Consider the following 20,585-nt stretch of genomic DNA (forward strand, 5'->3'; position numbering starts at 1 on the left):
ACATATTGATAGTTTGGTTACAATTTCTTGGAAGGCAATGAAAGACACAGACAGCTTATCAGAGACCTGGTACTCCCTCTGAGATAATATCCTTCTGCGTCCAATGAAGTATGTTACCCCCTAAACTCCTACTGATAATTTAGGTGATAGAAGGTGTAGCATTAAATATGGGCTATGGTCCAGCAGTGACGCAGATGACTTAGTGAACAAGTCAGGTGCTCCTAATCTCCAAACTGGCACAGCTTCATTTGACCTTAGATGACTTGTCTCTGAGCTTCATTTTACCCATTTGTAAAATGGAGATCATGGAGCTGGCAGTAGTAATCAAAGTAATATACTAGAGTAGAAAAGGGACTAGATTGGGCGTTAAGAAGACCTGGTCTCTAGTACTTATTGGCTGAGTGACCTTGGGTAAATTAATTCAACTTATAGATCCTCTGTACTTCGCACATGAAATGGAAAAAAATAATGCCTACTGCTTTCCTTATAAAGTAGTGGTAAGAATTAGATGATATAAACTGTAAATACTTAGATAACGATAAAGCAAAACTGGTTAAAAGTTATAGAAATAAAATTGTTTTTCTTTGCAACTTAAAAATTTTAAAGCATTTGTGGTTTGGATCCTTTCTCTCTCCTATTTACTTTCTGTGTAGGTATCCTTTAAGTAAATGGAAATTGAGATGTTATCAGCATTTCTAACTGAATAGTTTAATACCCCTTAGTTTAATGTAGACTTGTGATGTATCTTCCTGATCTGGTGGTGATAACAACATACTAACCTAAAGGCTTTATCCAAAAAGGAACAAGGAAGTAAATAAATATAGCAATAAGGAGTTAAAAAAAAAAAAAAAGACACCGGTACTTCAGGAATAGATAATAAGATTGGCACATGTTAAGAAAGCCACAAAATATGGATGACTTAAATTATGGATCTATGAAGAGAAATACAATGAATCTTGCCTCAATGAAGGTATTTTTAGATGGAGAGGAGGACAGTTTCCTGTTGCACAAAGTGAAGGAAACAGCATGTGGTGATGCAATCCTGCCTCTAACATTATCCACTAAGGTAGGATATCTGAAGGTGGAAGGAAATTTGGAAGCTATGACCACAAGCTAACTGACTGGGACTGACAAGATAATACCAGAAATAGTTATGCTATTTGCTTAGATTAAATGAAATGTGACCTACATGTAGAAACTATGGGCAAGGAAATATGAAGAAAAAAATCTCGGTTATTTATGAAACTGCAAAATTTACCATTTAGTTTAAAAGACTTTACACTTAAGAGTAAAACAATAGGCCTTCCTTGTCATGCATGCCCTGTCACACAGACACTATTAAGGATCATCAGAGTGAATTCAATCTGGGAGAGGACACAGGCCGAATTTCCAGTTTATATACTATGATATATATCCAAGAGAAATAAAACTGGTGCAGCCACTATGGAAAACAATATGGAATTTCCTCAAAAAACTAAAAATGGAACTGTCTTTTGAACCAGCGATTCCACTACTAGGATTATACCCGAAGAATCCTGAAACCCTAATTCAAAAGAACTTATGCACCCCTATGTTCATAGCAGCACTATTTACAATAGCCAAGTGCTGGAAACAGCCTAAATGCCCATCTGTAGATGAGTGGATTAAAAAACTGTGGTAGCAGAAAGAAAGAAGGAACCACTGCCATTAGCAACAACATGGATGGAACCAGAGAGAATTATGCTTAGTGAAATAAGCCAGGCAAGGAAAAACAAATACCATATGATATCACCCAATACAGGAGACTAATGAACAACAGAAATAAATGAACAAAATTGAAGAAGAAACAGAGAACAGTTATTAGGGGGGAGGGGGGAGGGAGGGAAGGGGGGAAGTAGGGGAAGGGTTTAGCAAAGGAACTAATATAAATAACACATGAACATGGACAACGGGGTCGGAATGGACCGTGGGAGAAGGAGTGGGCTGGGTGGGGGCTAGCAATGACAGAAAAACAATAAAAGTAAAATTAAAAAAAAAAAAAAAAAGAGTAATAAGGAAATTAAAGAAATAGTAAAAAAAATTGATGGGGAAATGGAAATAAGAAAGATTCTAAGTTAGATGATCTATGTTCTTTCTACAAGTTCAGCTGTTTATATCTCCACATACCATTGTTTATATTTCAGAGTAAAAACTACTTCTTGGTTTATTTAAGAAACAAAGAAACAATGTACAAAAGAGGAAATCTGAAATAGCAAATAACAATAAAAGGTATGCAACTGCTTGAGCAAGTTTGCTTGTATGGATCTAGAAAAGTCAGTACTAGTAACAAATTTCAATTGCAGAACATCTGTGAAAGTTTATTACATATATGCAACGTTTCAAAGTGATTCACTGACAAACTTTTTAAAAACTACGCCATAAGAAATTATGTTTCAAATCTGATTTCAATGCATATGATTATAAGAAAATTGCAATTTAAAATAATACTTACCAGGTAAAATATTTAAATAGTTTCTATCAGCACTTTTAGTCTTATCATCATTTTCTCCATTTTGGTTTCCAGAATCTATGCATAAGATAATGCAACATGAAAGAACATCACAACACATGACAACACATCACTGCTACTCCTCCTGAAGCAATCATAAAAGCAAACATTAACTGAGAATCTCTAGGTGCCAGGCATTCTGATGTATGCTTTACATGGATGGCCTCATTTAATTCTTACAAAATGCCTATAACCACAATGCCTATAACCACAACCTTATGAGGTATTTTTACTACTTCATTTACATATGAGGAAACAGAAGCTTAAATAATGTAATTAACCAAAAGTGCACAGGTAAGTGGTGGAACCAGGTCTTGAAACTTCATAGACAGATTCCAAATCCTAGTATCTTAACCACATTAGACTTGCCAATACCCCATTTTTCATCTAAGAGGTTCAAGGCCCTACGTTAACAACATATAAAATAACTTCATTAGATAGGTGTCATGTGGCCACCGTTACTTTTAGAATCTGAGTCCCTCTTTTTGATATAACTTGTTCAGAACTACAAACAAATGGTTAGTAGCACCAGGAATCACTGTTACTTCTTATCTAAAATTATATACAATTTATTTCAAACAGATATATAAAACTGTTTCAAATGGAGCATTTTTTTCAGATAGTTAATAGTTGTTCTTTGTAGAAGGCATATTAATTAAAAGGATAAGTGTTGGTAGAAAAAGCTACATCACAATTGACCACACATTATTACAATTGAATACTAATTATTTTACACACAGATTTAATTAGAAGATACATATAAATCTTATAAGAGCTCTATCAGAACTCAAAAAAAATGCAGCCAATATTAGCATTCAAAGTATCTCTCTTTAAGAAACTGCATATTTTTCCAATACAAAACTATTTGGAATAGCCTTCAGCATCAGAAAATCACTTGAAAAGTGTCAGAACTTCAAATGAGTAAACTGCAAATACTAAGGGAATATTATGGTTTCAAGAAAGTTCTGAATAAAAGTAACTTAATATTTTTATCTAAGGACTACTTTGATAAGTTGATATATAACACTGTATCTTATAAGTGCATATATTTTATAAATAGAAGCAGAGAGAGGCACAAAGAGAAGGCTCTGTGTTGTTAGAATCCATATTTAATGAAATAGTTTCTCACATAGAACCATGTAATTGATAGGCTTTGAATAAATGTTTGATCATAGTACAGAAAACAAAAAATAAATAAGGACTGTAATCTTGTTCATATGGGTTATGAACAAACAGAATTCCTATTAAGTAAACAAGAGACAGTTCATAGTCCATTTCCCTTGCCATGTGTTAATGGTAGCACCTTGTAATATTAAGAAAATGGCTATTTTTCATTTTTAAAAAAATGTGTATAAATGTACACAAAAAACCAAATTGTTTTTATAGGAATATAAATATGCTAATATAAACATAGTAAAGAAAACAGTCGCATGTCTTGGAATAAACAGGTACTTGTGTATCAGGATATAAACATATAGAACAAATATGCTGGCATGCACAGAAAAGGAAAAGATGGAGAAAGTATTTTCATAAAACTCTTCTGCAACAACATGCTGGTTCCTTTAAGAAAGTTGTCTTTTACAAACCTACTTGTTTCACTGACTCACTTAAACCACAAAATAGCTGCTTGAACAAGAACAAAATAATACCATGATGTACACACATTGCCTTAACTGTATGCGGTTTAAAAACTTCCTGTCATTTACTGCACACTTTCTATCATTCACAAATATACTTAGAATCCTCCTTCTCCCACACCTGTCATGATCTCAATCTTCATGTTTGAGTCACCACTAAGAATATTAAAATGTTACTGATCGCATCACTGCTAGTCTGAATGAGACGCAGGAAGAAGAGGGTAGATGAGTAACAGGACACAGTGAAATTTTCCGAATGATCCTCTGTTAGGATATGATTCCACATTGATTTCCTAGTACTCAGCCTGGCTCCGTCATATATAAAACATACTGCCACAGCAAAGCCACAGTTACCTATAGTGTGACTATAAACCAATAGAGCCACTATGGAGAGCGATTTCTAACACTATCAAAATTATAAATGTATGTTTCCTTTAATCAGAAATTTCTCTTTAGCAATCTATTCTATAGATATAGTCATATGTGCAATGTTATTGTTATATGTGCAAAAACTTTGGAACAGATTAAATTCCTATCCATATGGCAATGATTAATAATGAGATACCCTGCAATGGACTACTATGCACCAGTAAAAAGGTATGAAGATGCTCTTTATGTACTGACATGTAATGATGTCCAAGATAAATTATTTAGTCAAAAATGCAGAATTACTCTGTAATTTGAATCAAAGTTTTTTCTTTTACCTATGCCTTCCCTTAAGTCTTTCTATGTATACATAGAAATCTTCTGAAGAGAGATGCTATACACATTTTCCATAGCTTTAAAATCTTTTCCAGTGAATTTCCTAGTTAGAAAGGGTGTTCATATTGTGAATAGATATAGAAAAAGCAGAACACAGTTCTGGACATAGCAATTTTTTAAAAGAACAATCAAAAACAATTCTTGTAATTGACTTCATGCTACTGAAGTGGGTGAAAGATATAAAAAGTGTATATTTTATGCTCCTATTTACTCTGTGACTTCATTGCCATCTGCAGTAATAATTATGTTCATTTTAGATAGAGAACTTAGGTTGAAAGGTCAGCAACATTCCCCTAAGTGTCTATTTCAAATATAACTGTATAACTGAAATTTAAAAACAGTTTTTGGTAAGGATCTTGAACAAAGTCATGCAAAAAAAGGGAATTAAGAACATAATCTAAGCTCCTAAAGATCTTGAATTTTGTTCTTAATTTCTTTCTTCCACCTCTCCACCAGTACAATTTTCTGTATTTCAGTGATGGCCCATATGCTATTAGAGTGTGTAGGGACAGAGCATACTGAAAATGAAATTTAAAAAATTTTAGTTTTACTGACCATGTGATTCTTTCAACTTGCTCCTGCGCTGGGTTCTAGCATAAAGTACCACCTGCTGGACAACTTCCAATTGCTCTTCAATTCGGGGAAAATGAAAGTCAGTGCATTCTTGGCAAACTGTGGCAAAATCTAAGGAGCCCAAAACATTAACAAATTTTAAAGGTGAACTATCAAATATTTAGTATTTACTCACAGACAAGGAGATCTGGTAAAATAGAATATAAAATTTATAAGTATGACTTCTTATACTTGTCTTTTCAAAAATTATGTCTTATGAAGTTAGGTTACAGCTATTTTGTTTTGATCAGAAACAATCTCTCACTCAAAAAAGTAAACAGTTAATAGACAAGGAAACTTTAGTGTAATTCCAAGCCTTCTTTAAGTAAAAGATACTTTGATCATAATCCAGTAGCAAAGAGTGCTAAAAAAAGTGTCAAGAATAAAAATAAAGGAAAAAAAGAAAAGAAAAAAACCCAACCCCAAAAATATATAAAAAGGTCCTTATATTTATGATAGCAAATAAACTCTATTCAAGCTTCTTTTAAAAAGTTATATATTTTAAAACACTTTACATATTTAAAAATTTTTAAATAATCTTAAAAATTAAGTTGCACTATGAGGGAAGGTATGAATTTTACCTAGCACATTAAAAAAATAGGTTATTTAAAAAACAGAAAAGGACAAATGGATGAATTAAAATTCACTGAGCCAGAATCTGTTTCTAAATTGAAAATTGCATTTATATCCTGATTGTCTTTCAGTACCTTGAACCAAAGACCCTGTCAGAGTATTACTTATGATATAATAACATTTAAAGAAAAATTAGATATTCTAAAGAACCCCACCCACGCTCAAGTATGAAACAAATCTAAAAGAGCTGAGGCTGGGTATGCTATTGTTTGATCTATCTGAACTGGGGTGATGAAAATTTTTTCCCCAAATTTTCCATAATTTAATTTCTTTGTAAAAATGGTAAAGAAGAAATTTAATAAAATAAATATATATAGGGTTAACTTACCTCTTTTAATACCACTGTATGAATTGATTCGATTATCTACTAGTAAAACCAGGCCACAGAGAGATGTGGAATAAAGAGACAGAGCTGTCTGGAGTCGATGGAGTTTCACACCACTTCGGTGATTTCTTTTGTGCTTACAGAAATCCAGCATGTCTGCTCTCAGCAATCTCAGATTATGCATGGTCTTCAACTGAGCTCCTGGGGGGTACAGGCAACAATCCCAGAAACTCCAATATAACAGGATACAATTCTATGACAAGAATTCATATAAATCTGTGCTACAGATGATTAAAAATGAGCCTTGCAATTTCCCATTTTAATAACTATTAGTATTTAATCTTTCTATTTGCAAAAATTAACACATAAGCTTAAAACAGATAACTTATAGCCAACAATCTTTAGGCTTTCTTGGAGCAAGATATAAATGATAATTATAAATAGCATAAGTATATTTTACTCATATGCTAGGAATTTTTCTTGCAGCATGAAATGTTTCACAAGTTACAATAAATTACGACTGCAAAAAAATTAATACTTACCTAAGTGAATGGTAAAACTTTCTTCTAACTTTCTCTGTTCCTCATAAATCCTTCCATTTGCTTCTACTGATTCTCTGAACTGATTTGGCTGAACTTTAATTTCTTCACTGAAATTAATAAAATTATTGACTTTTATGGCATGTTTGTCAAGAACTTTTCTTAAAGAAAAGAAGGCTTTCTGCCCTGGCTGGTATGGCTCAGTGGATCGAGTGCTGGCCTGAGAATCAAAGGGTCGCAGGTTCGATTCCCAGTCAGGGCACATGTCTGAGTTGCAGGTCAGGTGCCCAGTTGGGGGCACACAAGAGACAAGTACACGCTGATGTTTCTCTCCCTCCCACTCTCTCTAAAAGTAAATAAATAAAATCTTAAAAAAAAATTTTCTAATGAAATGACACAAAACTAACAGCTGAAAGTAGCACATAATTTATTCCTAAATTTATTCTTAACACATAATAAGTACCAAGAGGTTCTAAAATTTTCACTTGTTCTTTCATTTCCTCAGTTAGTAATGCATATTCTTCATTTTCAGTCACTATAATATCAATTCATATATTATCATTTAATATTTCTTAATAGCCTAATAGAATGATTAAAAGAAGTGACTTATTACTATAAAATGGCATACAAAGCACTTATTAGGGTTGGCTGTAGGCAAAACTAGAAAATAGGCAAAGTGATAAAAATAAAAATAAAAATTTAAAAGAGCAAATAAGGAATGATAGAAAAAGATGAAGTTCATTTTGATGTATTCATATCTTCTCTCTTTTCTTTTACCATTTCCTGTTTTGTTCCCCCTACCAACATTCCCTTTCCATTAAAACCTTTTCTTTGGAGGGGAGAGGGGAGAAAGGGGAGAGAAGAGGAAGGGTTTAGTCAAGGAACTAGTATAAATGACCCATGGACAGGGACAACGGAGTAACGGGGTGGGGATGGACTGTGGGAGAGGGGGTGCGCAGGGTGGGGGGAGAGCCATGGGGTAAAAAGTAGGATAACTGTAATAGAAGAAAAAAAAAACACTTTTCTCTTTGTTCTACTCTGCTCTTGGATTTCCTGAAAAGGTTTCCATGGAGGCACTATAAATGTACCACTATTTAATTCAAATTTCATAGTATGCTGAAAATAATATAAACGTATGATAGTCATCCATTCCCCTGACTACATGTTTGGAGTTAATCCAGGCAGCCTCATTAGTCTCACTGACTTCATTATATATGGTAAAAACCTAAAAATAATTTTATATTAATAAAATGTCATCTTAGGATGCAAAAAGCCACAAGAGAATGTTGTTCCCACTCTACTAAGAAAAAGTCAAATAATATATAAAATCATAACTTTTCTGGATCCCGTCAGATACCTATTTGAAATAACAATACAACCAAGTAAACTAAATTCTAAAGTGTGACACACCCTCCAAGGAGAAATAGGACACATTTCCTTTTTGGCAGAGAGTATGGTAGAAATGCATTGCTGTAATGTAAGCGAAGAAGAACAAATCAGCGAAAATTTTAACAAATTCTTAAAAGTTAAGTATAGGCCAGCATGTAAATTTAGAATAGCTACATATCCCAAGCACAAGAGGAGTCTGCATGCATTTGCAAACTCTTCCATTGGAGTCCACTAGGTGCTTCCAAGAAAACAATGGAGGCAGGTCAGGAGACAAGAGCGCCACCTGGGTGGCACAGGAGAAATGCTGAGAATGTCCTAAGCCCAAGGCCCAGATATACAGGGCTTGCTCAAGACTGAAGCTGGACTAAGCAAACAGAGACCGGTCTCCCAGCCTCAACTATAAGCCTAGCACCAAGTAACAAACAACAACAGTCCATTGCTGGGGCGTCAAGCAACAGCATAGAGAGAGACCTCATGCTGTGGCAAGGCCTGCAAAGACTACCATAAGTTGAGGATGGAGCAGAACGCAGAGAAAAACCCTCTAAAACCCAAAGCTCCACTCTAAACACAAAGTGGTGGCAGCTTACTACTGTAGAAAATGAAGCTTGTGATGTACTGAAGGAATAAAAACCAAACTCAGTTCAACTGCTGACTAGATTTGTATGACCTTCACATTAATGGCCTGTTGATTTTGGATATAAATATTATTTACCTTTGTCTCTTTTCTAATGCATACAATATCCAACATTGAGAGAAAGTCCTCCACCCAAAAAGGCAAACAAACAAACAAGGAAACAAACAAACAAAAAAACATTATAAATAGATAAAGCAATCAATGAAAATTAACTTAGAGATGAACCAGATTTTGGGACTAAAAGAGATTTTCAAATAACTACAAAAATATGCTAAAAAATCTAGTGTAAAACAACACACAAAGGCAGATAAGGAATTTAAGCAAAGATAGAAAGTAAGTGAAAGTATTAGAAATAAAACATAGTATCAGATTCATAGTAAGAGATATCAATTCCTTTGACAGGCTCATGAGTAGACCAACAATTCATACTTTGATGCCACCATTATCCCAATATTAAAACCAAACGAAGATATTACAAGGAAAAAAAAACACAAAACTATAGGCCAACATATATAGATATATTTATTCATTGTTTTATAGCAAATAATTTATTTGTATTTATATATAATATGATATACATTATGACTTATACACATAACTTTAATCATAAAACTTCTAGAAGAAAACACATGAAACAATCTTTGTAGTTTAAGATTAAGCAAAGATATCTTAGCTAAGATACAAACCACTGAATAATTTATAAATTGTATTATATTAAAATGAAAAACTTTGCTCCTCAAAAAGATACTATTAAGAAAATAAAAAAACAAGCTACAGGGTGAGAGAAAATATTCATAAAACACATCTGATGATGAAGTTGTATGGAGAATATGTAAAGAATTCTCACGTCAGTAATAAAAAAACAAAAAAGAGATATGGATGAAAGATCAGCATGTGAAAAAGATGTTCAACATTATTAGCCATCAGGGAAACTCAAAGTAAAACCACAATAAGATACCATTTCAAAATCTGCTAGAATGGCTAAATATCTCTACCAAATGTTGACAAGGATATATACAGCATTGCCAAAATCTAGAAATACGGTAAATGTCCATGACTGGGTGAATGAATAAACAAAGAATAACATAATACTACTGAGCAATAAAAAGGAGAGAATCATTCATAGATAGAACAACATGAATGAGTCTCAAAAGCATTATGCCAAGAGAAAGTAGCAAGACACAAACTGCTACATACAGTTTGATTTCATTTATATGACATCTGGAGAAATGAAAACTGTAGGGAGAGAAATCAGATCACATTGCCAGGTGTTGGGCAGAAGAAAGAAGATTAATTACAAAAGTGCAAAAGGAAAAAGAAATGTGCAAAAGAGAAATGCTACAACTTGATTGCTGTTATGGTTTAGGTAAACCTAAAACAGGTGAATTTTACTTTACATAATTTCTCCTTGTAGACCTTACTTTAATATATATATATATATATGCTTAAAAAAAAAGATTTTACTTATTTATTTTTTAGAGAGAGGGGAAGGGAGGGAGAGAGAAAGAGAGACAGAGAAACATTGATGTGTGAGAGAAACATCAATCAGTTACCTCTCGCATGCCTCCAACCGGGGACCTGGCCCGCAGCCCAGGCACGTGCCCTGACTTGGAACTGAACTAGCAACCTTTTGGTTTGCAAGCTGGCACTCAATCCACTGAGCTACACCAGCCAGAGCCAACAGACCTTACTTTAAAAAAAAGCAAGCTGAATGACCAATGGAAGACCAGCAAAAGAGAAGTCTTATAACCAAGAATTTACAGAAGAATCCACAACAAAATTGGTAGGAAGGGTGGAGATGCAAAAAGGGCTGGCCCCGCTCCTACGGGAGGTGGCTGAGGTTCTGGAGGGATATCTCAGCTGTGGGGTTTCACCCTGAGAAGTGTGTGGTCTAAATCCCAAGCTGGGCTCCCTAGCCCAGAGCACCAGAGTCAGGAAGAGTTGTCCACATAACATCTGTCTGCCAGGGAGAGACAGGAGTCCACTAGACACAGGAACACTACCAAAAGGCTGACGCATAAAATTTCATTTGCAGCCACTTGCCCTGGGTTCTGGTGGAAAGAGTGTTACAGAAACAGGGGAGTCCAAAAACAAACCCCAGAGTTTGCGGCTGCGAGATAGGGAGCAGGAAGCAGCTTTCAGGATGCCCTTGCATGCCTGGAGCTAGTGGCTGGAAACATTGCTGCACAAAGATCTGCTTCACTTCCAAGACTCAGGAAGATGGAAGGGATCTTGGACTGTGGGCTGGTAGGGAAGAAGCAGACAGAGCCTAAGTAGGGTTCTGTGAATGGTCAGAGCTGTTTGCAACACCCACTGTGTGAGAGGACGCAGGGGGAGAGAGGAGGCAGGGAGGGACAGGGAAGCAGCTGAGGACATTTTGGGCTGGCTCTGGCTCTAGGAGGCTCTCTCTCTCAGGCTCTCCCTGGCCCTCACGCCCTCACTCTCTGGCTCTTGTGGGCTCCCTCCATCTGGCTTGGAGAAGGGATCTCCAGGCTGCTTTAAGAAGAGGCTCTTGCCAGGCTGCTTTGAGGAAAGGAGATCCATGCGGTTTGCAGGAAGAAGGCAGTTTGCAAGGAGGCTGAGAATCCAGGCGGTCCTGCATTGAGAGCTGGAGGGCACCACAGCACAGAAAGGACCTCCCCAATCAGAACTGAGTGATTCGCAGCTACTGGTAAAGCTGAACTGTGCCTAGGAAGTAGGGAAATGGTGTTTCTGACTTTCCTAAGACTGGCCAGGTCTGGGAGGGGGAGGCAGGACTATGTGCAAATAAACAATTCTTTTTCTTTTCACCAAACTCTGGCATTCAGAGTTATGATTCTGGCGGCAGGCAATCGGGCCCCTAACTAAACAGCCCATGGGTTCTGTTTCAATCGGAGCAGCCCAGGGGTTCTGTTACAGGAGGGTGGAACAAAGTAGAGTCACACGAGGAGAGCCTGCGATTTGTGGCTATGGGGAGGGAGCTGAAGGGACAGCCACCATGATCTCTGTGCTCAGTCATTTTCCCATATCACAGATGCCATCTTTCCTGGATGGAGGACTCCCTCCCTGTGTGTAGCATCAGCTAGGGGGAAAGAATTAGCTCCACCCTCTGGATTTCCTCTTTCCCCACCATGTGGAGCTTATGCCCAGCTAAGGAGTACAGCCAGAGACTCTATCAGTAACTGAGCCTAACAGGGAGTCAGCAGTCAGAGGCAGGAGAAGGCAGATCTTATCAGGGTGCCTCAGGATATTTGCTGACCTGTCCCCAGGCCCAGTGTTGGTAAAAGCTGGCCTTGGCACACAGTTTTGTCAGTCCCATGCACATGCAGGCCCAGCAGATGCAGTCCCAACTGTGGATCACTTGTAGCTTCAAATAGGTTGCAGAGGGCCACTCACAGGCAGTGTCTTACACTGACCTACACCAGAGTACCTCCTAAGAAGTCTAGAACCAACACACCCAGTGGCCAGCTTCAGACAACATCAGAGCAGGATCCAGTAAGTGTCACAAGCAGCATATCCAAAGGGAGATCTCTGCAGGCACCAACCACTGCGGAGGCAAACTCCATTTGGTGTGGTCAGTACTTGCACAGAAGGTCGCACTCCATGGTTGGGGATGAGCCTCTCAGCCAGCCTAATGGCTGATCCCACACATGAACAGGCCAATAGCAATCAAGACGCAATCACAACAGGAGGGCTCACATAAACCACATAAGAGACATTCCTGAAGTACCCAGCTCAGGTGATAAAGGAGTCTGCACCATTGGACCCAACAGGAAAACTACTATTTAAGGTCACCTCACAAAGACTAGGAGTCATAGCAGATCTAATACATAGAAACAAACACAAAGTGGCAGCCAAAATGGAGAGACAAAGAAACAGGCCACAAATGAAAGAACAGAAGAAATCTCTAGAAAAAATATTGAGGCAAGCAATTTGTCAGATATAGAGTTCAAAGTAATGGTTATAAGGACGCTCAACAGCATGAAAAAGGACACCGAAATCATAAGAAAGGACCAATCAGAAGTGAAGAATACAATATCTGATATAAGAAATACACTGGAAGGAATAAACAGTAGTTTGGATGAAGCAATTTGGAAAACAAGGTAGAAAAAAAATGCACTCAATCAGAGCAGCAAAAAGGAAAAAGAATTTTTAAAAATGAGGATAGTTTAAGGAATATTTGAACAATAGGAAGTATAACAATATCTGTATGATAGTGGTACCAGAAGAAGAAGAGGAAAGAGCAAGGGATTGAGAAATTATTTGAAGAAATAATGACCTCAAACTTCCCTAACCTGGTAAAGGGAAAAGGCACAAAATTCCAGAAAGTGCGGAGTCCAAAACAAGATGGACCCATACAGGCCCACACCAAGACACATCATTATTAAAATGCAAAAGGTTAAAGACAAGGAGAGAAACTTAAAAGCTGCAAGAGAAAGACAGTTACCTACAAGTGATCTCCTGTAAGACTGTAGACTGACTTCTCAACAGAAACATTTCTGGCCTGAGGGATTGGCATGACATATTCAAAATGACAAAAAGCAGAGACCTAGAACAAAGACTACTTTGCCCAGCAAGGCTATCGTTTAAAATTGAAGAAGAAATAAAGAGCTTTCCAGGTGTGAAAAAGTGAAAGGAGTTTGTTACCACCAACCCAGTATTACAAGAAATGTTAAAGGGTCTGCTTTAAAAAGGAGGAGGAGGAGGTAGGTGGTGGAACAGAGGAACATAGTTAAAAGAATAAAATGGCAATATATATGTACCTATCAATCACTTTAAATGTAAATGACTTATCTGCTCCAATCAAAATACACAAGGTAGCTGAATGGATAAAAAAACAAGACCTACATATATGCTGTCTACAAGAGACCCACCACAGAATAAAAAATACACACTGATTAAAAGTCGTCGTCGTCGGCAGCCGTCCGTCTCGAGAGACGATGGTGTAGCTTCTTAAGTGTCTATCTGCACCGCCGAGAATGGCTGTGCAGTCCGACTCGGGAGTGACACGGTATCTGTCTCCTCCCGTGTTGAATCGACATCTTGCGATGACGCTGGAGTGTCCTCTCCAGTGAAGCTGAAGCTACAGAGCCTGGGCGGGGTGATATGGAGGGTCTGCTGTTGCCCATGCAGCAGAGCCCCCCTCTCTTCGCAGCTGAAGGGTCCAAGGGAAAGACGGAGTCAATACAGCTTGGCTTCAGGTGCGCCGCAGGAGTTGCCGGTGTTGACTACAACGTCAAACCGCCTTAGGGACTCCGGCTCCGGATTTTCTGTCGGGGTTTACTCCCTTAGCCTTTCCCCTGAAGAGGTATGCCGCAAGGCAGCGGAGGTTTTTTGGAGTCAGAGTTTTCCTTCTCTGATGTGCCCTGACTGGAAGATCGAACCAGCGACACTTAGCTCGCAGGCCGACGCTCAATCCACTGAGCCAAACCAGCCAGGGACTGATTAAAAGTAAAGGGATAGAAAAAAGATATTTCATGCAAATGGAAATGGGAAAGAAAGCTGAATTAGCAATACTTATATCTGACAAAACAGACTTTAAAACAAAGGCTGTATAAGAGACAAAGAAGGACACAACATAATGATAAAAGGGAGTAATCCAACAAGAGGATGTAATCCTTGTAAGTATTTAAGCACCTAACATAGGAGAACCTAAATATGTAAAGCAAAACTTGGTGGACCTAAATTAAGGAAGAGATTGACAGAAATAGTCATAGCAGGGGATTTTAATACTCCTTTGACATCAATGGATAGATCTTCTAGACAGAAAATCAACAAGTAAACAGCGGCCTTAAATGACACACCAGAGCAGATGGATTTAATTGATATTTTCAGAGCATTTTACCCCAAACAGAATATACATTCTTTTCAAGTGCACATGAAACATTTTCTAGACTAGACCATATGCTAGTACATAAAGCAAGTCTCAATAAAATTAAGAATACTGGAATCATTCAAGCATCTTCTCTGACCATAATGGTATGACACTAGAAATTAATCACAAGAAAAAAAACTGAAAAACACACGAAGACACAAAGGCTATAGCACGTTACAAAACAATAAATGGGTCAACAAAGAGATCAAGGAAGAATTCAAAAGAAACCTTGAACAAATGAAAATGAGAACACAACAATGCAAAACTTATGGGACACAGTGAAAGCAGTCCTAACCGGAAAATACATAGCAGTACAGGCCATTCTCAAGAAAAAGAAAAAAATCTCAAATAGACAACCTAACTTCACACTTAAAAGGAATTTGAAAAAGAACAGCAAACACAGTCCAAAGTGAGTAGAAAGGAATAAAGATCAGAGCATAAATAAGTAAAATAGAATCTAAAAAAACAATACAAAAGATCACTGAAACCAAGAGCTGGTTCTTTGAAAAGATAAACAAGATTGAAAAATATTTAACCAGACTCATCAAGAAAAAAAGAGAGGACCCAAGTAAATAAAATCAGAAATGAAAGAGGAGAAGAAACAACTGATATCAAAGAAATACAGAGAACTGTAAGAAAATACTACGGACAAGTATACGCCTACAAATTGGACCATCTGGACAAAACAGATAAATTCCTAGGAATATACGATCAAAAACTGAATCAAGGAATCTGAATTAAGAAGTAATAAAAAAACTCTGAACAAACAAAAGCCCTAGACCAGATGGCTTCACAGGTGAATTTTACCAAACATTCTGAGAATTAACACCTCTCCTTCTCAAACTATTCCAAAAAATTCAAGAGATGGGAAGGCTTCCAGATCATTTTACGAGGCCAGCATTATCTTAATTCCAAAACCAGATAAAGACACTACAAAAAAAATTTAAAAAGGAAGAAAATTATAGGCCATTATCTCTCATGAACATAGGTGCTAAAATCGTCAACAAAATATTAGCAAACTGAATACAGCAATGCATCAAAAAGATCATACACCATGTTCAAATGGGATTTATTCTGGGAATGCAAGGCTGGTACAACATTTGCAAATCATAAATGTGATTCACCACATAAACAAAATGAAGGATAAAAAATACATGATCATATCAATAGATGCAGAACAAGCATTTGATAAAATTCAGCACTCATTTATAAAAACTCTGAGCAAAGTGGGAATAGAGGCAACATACCTCAACATAATAAAGGCCATATATAACAAACCCAAAGCCAACATCATACTCAATGGGCAAAACCTAAAAGCATTCCCCTTAAGATCAGGAACAAGACAGGGATGTCCACTTTCACCTTTCTTATTCAACATAGTACTGGAAGTCCTATTCACAGCAATCAGACAAGAAGAAGAAACAAAAGGCAGGCAAATTGGAAAGGAAGTAACACTGTCATTATGTGTAGGTGACATAATACTGTATATAGAAAACCCTAAAGATTCCACCAAAAAACTACTAGAACTGATAAATGAATTCAGTAAAGTAGCAGGATACAAAATAAATATCCAGAAATCCGCTGCATTCTTATACATCAATAATAAACCATCAGAAGGGGAAACTAAAAAATTAATCCCATTCAAAATTGCTTCAAAAAGAATCAAATACCTAGGAATAAATTTAACCAAGGGTGTGAAAGACCCATACTTTGAAAATTATAAAACACTGAAAAAAAAAAAAAAAAAAAACTGAAGAAGATAAAAATAAGTGGAAGCATATACTGTGTTCATGGATAATAAGAATTAACATCATTAAAATGTGCATTCTACCCAAAGCAATCTATAGATTCAGCACAAAGATACTAATGGTGTACTCTACAGAATTAGAACAAATATTACAAAAATTTATATGGAACCACGAAGACCCCAAATAGCAACAATTATCTTGAGAATAGAGACCAAAGCTGGAGGAATCATACTACCTGACATCAAACTATACTACAAAGCCATAGTAATCAAAACAGCATGGTACTGGCATAAAAAAAAGACACAGAGATCAATGCAAAATGAATAGAGTCCAAAAATAAGCCAACACCTTTATAGTCAATTAATATTTGACAAAGGAGGCAAAAACATACAATGGCATAAAGATAGTGGTATTGACAAAATTGGACAAATACATGCAAAAATAATAAAACTAAACCACCTTCTTATACCATACACAAGAATAAACTCAGGACTTCCAGCCAAGATGGAGGTCTAGACAAACACACTGGATCTCCCTTCACAACTAAGAAGGAATACAACTACCTCAAAACTAGAGACAACCAGAAGTTCCAGGATATCAAGCTGTCTGGAACTCCAACAAAGATATAAAGAAGAAATACTCATCCAGACAGGCAGGAGGGGCAGAGCCGGGGTGGAGAGGATGCTGTGTGGGGGTGGCAGCAGCAGGCCAGCGGAAAGCGCAGTTACACATTTTAAAAAGTCGGGAGGGACACATAGGGAGCGTTCCCAGCTCATCACCAGACCGCACAGCTCATGGTTCCAACAGCAGGGAAAATAAAGCCTCATTGCTTCTGACTGTGCAAACCAGTGGGGGTTGGGGTAGAGGAAGAAACTGCTGGTCTCTCAGCAGAGTCCGCTTGTTTAAAGGGCCCTCACGGTCTAAGAACATCCGCAGACCGACCCACTCTGGGAACAACGGCCAGGGCAATAGCTCAAGAGGCGCCAGCCCCATACGGAAGTGGGAGAGGTGCCTGGAAAAGGGACGAGTGTTGAGCAAGCGGCATTGTTCCCTCTCAGAACCCCCCCCCAACATACATCGCCACCACGTGGTGAAACAGGTTCCCCTGTACTGATGAATACCTAAGGCTCCACCCCTTACAACATAACAGGTGCCACAGCTCTACCTAAGACATAGAGGCAAACACACACAGGAGTCTGTCAAGATGACAAGACAGAGAAGTATGGCCCAAAAGGGGAAAGAGATCAAGATTCCAGTGGGAGAACTAAGCAACGAGGAGAGAGCCAACCTAACAGATGAGGAGATAGCCAATCTAACAGACGCAGAATTCAAAACACTGGTTATAAAGATGCTCACAGGCTTGAGAAATATGCTTGAGTACGGCAAATGCATAAGGGAAGAAGTGAAGGCTATGCTAAGTGAAATGAAGGAAAATCCACACAAAACCAATGGTGAAAGGAAGAAAACCCAGGTTCGAATCAATTATTTGGAACATAAGGAAGAAAAAAACAGTTAACCAGCACAGAATGAGGAAACAAGAATTGAAAAAAAAAAAAATGAGGAGAGGCTTAGGAACCTCAGTAACAACATTAAACGTGCCAACATCTGAATCATAGGGATGCCAGAAAACGAGGAAGAACAAGAAATTGAAAACTTATGTGAAAAATAATGGAGGAAAACTTCCCAAATTTGGTGAAGAAAATAGACATACAAGTCCAGGAAGCACAGAGAGTCCCAAACAAGCTAGACCCAAAGAGGACCACACCAAGACACAGCATCGTTAAAATGCTAAAGATCCAAGATAAAGAGAGAATCTTAAAAGCAGCAAGAGAAAAGCAAAATGTTATCTACAAAGGGGTGCCTATAAGACTATCAGCTGATTTCGCAAAAGAAACTTTGCAGGCAAGAAGGGACTGGCAAGCAGTATTCAAGGTGATGAAATGCAAGGACCTACAACCAAGATTACACTATCCAGCAAAGCTATCATTTGGAATGGAAGGGCAGATAAAGTGCTTCCCAGACAAGGTAAAGCTAAAGGAGTTCATCACCAAGCCATTATTATATGAAATGTTAAAGTGACTTAATTAAGAAAAGAAGATCAAAACTCTGAACACTAAAATGACGACAAACTCACAACTATCAACAACGGAATCTAAAAAATAAAAACAAAATCCAACTAAGCAAACCAGAACAGGAACAGAATCATAGGTATGGGGATCATTTGGAGGGTTATCAGCTGGGAGGCGGTAGGGGGAGAAATAGGGAAAAGGTACAGGGATTAAGAAGCATAATCAGTTGGTACAAAATAGACAGGGGATGTTAAGAATATAGGAAAGGGTGAAGCCAAAGAACTTATATGCATGACCCATAGACATGAACTAAGGGGGGTGGGATTGCTAGAAAGAAGGGGGGTACTGGGCCAAGGGGAGGAAAGGAGGAAAAAATGGGAACTACTGTAACAACATAATCAATAAAATATATTTTAAAAAATAAAATATAAAAATAAATTTAAAAAAAAGAATAAACTCAAATTGGTTTAAAGACTTAAATGTTAGTCTCAAAACCACAAAAATTCTCAAAGAAAAATAGGCAGTAATATCTTAGGCAATTGTGGTAGCAATATTTTTTCTAATATATGTCCTCAGGCAAGGGAAACAACAAAAGAAAATAAAGAAATGGGACTATATCAAACTAAAAAGTTTTTGCGCAGCAAAGAAAATAATTAACAAAATGAAAATTCAACCCACTGAATAGGAGAACATATTTGTCAATGATACAACTGGTAAAGGGTTAGAACCCAAAATTTATAAAGAACTTATACAACTCAACACCATAAAATCAGACAATCCTATGAAAAATGGGCAAAGGACCTGAATAGACATTTCTCCAAAGAGTACATACAGATGGCCAACAGGCATATGAAAAGATGGCCAATGTCACTAATAATCAGAGAAATGCAAATTAAATTTACAGTAAGATATCACCTCACACCTGTTAGAATGGCTGTTATCAATAATGCAACAAACAATTGAACTGTTGGTGGAAATGCAGATTGGTGCAGCCGCTGTAGAGAGCAGTATGGAATTACGTACTTCAAAAAATTCAAAAATGGGCACTGGCTCATGTGGCTCAGTTTGTTGGGTGTCATCTCACACACCAAATGGTTGTGGCTTTGATTCACCATCAGCACACATGCCTGGGTTGCAGGTTTGGTCTGCAGTTGGGGCGCTTTTCGGCCTCTACAAAAAGCCAACCAGTCAATGTTTCTCTCTCACATTAATGTTTCTCTCCCTGCCTTTCTCCCTCCCTTCTCCTGTTTCTCTCTCTCTAAAAAGCAATGAAAAAAAGTTCCTTGGGTAAGGACGAAACTAAAATAGAACTGCCTTATATCCCAGGGATTCCACATCTGGGAATTTTCTGAAGAAACCTGAAACACTAGGTCAAAAGAATATATGCACCCCTATGTTCATTGTAGCGTTATTTGACAATAGCCAAGATTTGGAAGCAGCCGAAGTGCCCATCAGTAGATGAGTGGATGAAAAACCGGTGGTAAATTCACACGAATAGATTACTACTTGGCTATGAAAAAGAAGAAAATCTTACCCTTTGCAACAGCATGGATGGACCTGGAAACATCACGCTAAGTGAAATAAGCTAGGCAGAGAATGGCAATTACCATATGATTTCACTCTAATGTGAAATCTAATGAACAAACTGAGCTAACAAGTAAAAGTGACAAGAGTTATAGAGATCAGGCTGACAGCTGTTGAGATGGAACTGCAGGGCTGGGGGTGGTGATGGAGGGATTGAGAAAAAAAAAAGAAAAAAGCCATGAAAGAGAAAACAGTGTGGTGATTGCTGGGCAGAGGGAGTGAAGGGAGGTGGAAAGGGTATGTGGGGGATAAATGATGATGGATGGAGCCTT

General features: G+C 37.4%; 1 protein-coding gene across 1 annotated transcript in view; it reads right to left on the reverse strand.

The window, feature by feature from the left end:
• FERRY3 (FERRY endosomal RAB5 effector complex subunit 3) overlaps nt 1-20,585 on the reverse strand; it is a 62,184-nt gene that overhangs the window by 17,464 nt on the left and 24,135 nt on the right. Inside the window, exons 7-10 of the mRNA XM_090275729.1 lie at nt 7,039-7,145; nt 6,500-6,697; nt 5,482-5,610; nt 2,471-2,545 (exon numbers count right to left, since the gene is read on the reverse strand). Of these exons, the coding sequence (XP_090131855.1) occupies nt 2,471-2,545; nt 5,482-5,610; nt 6,500-6,697; nt 7,039-7,145 (509 nt within the window). The remainder of the gene's footprint in view (nt 1-2,470; nt 2,546-5,481; nt 5,611-6,499; nt 6,698-7,038; nt 7,146-20,585) is intronic.

This window comes from Furipterus horrens, unplaced genomic scaffold (genome assembly GCF_987537825.1).
Source record: "Furipterus horrens unplaced genomic scaffold, mFurHor1.1.pri manual_scaffold_4, whole genome shotgun sequence".
Lineage (NCBI taxonomy): Eukaryota > Metazoa > Chordata > Mammalia > Chiroptera > Furipteridae > Furipterus > Furipterus horrens.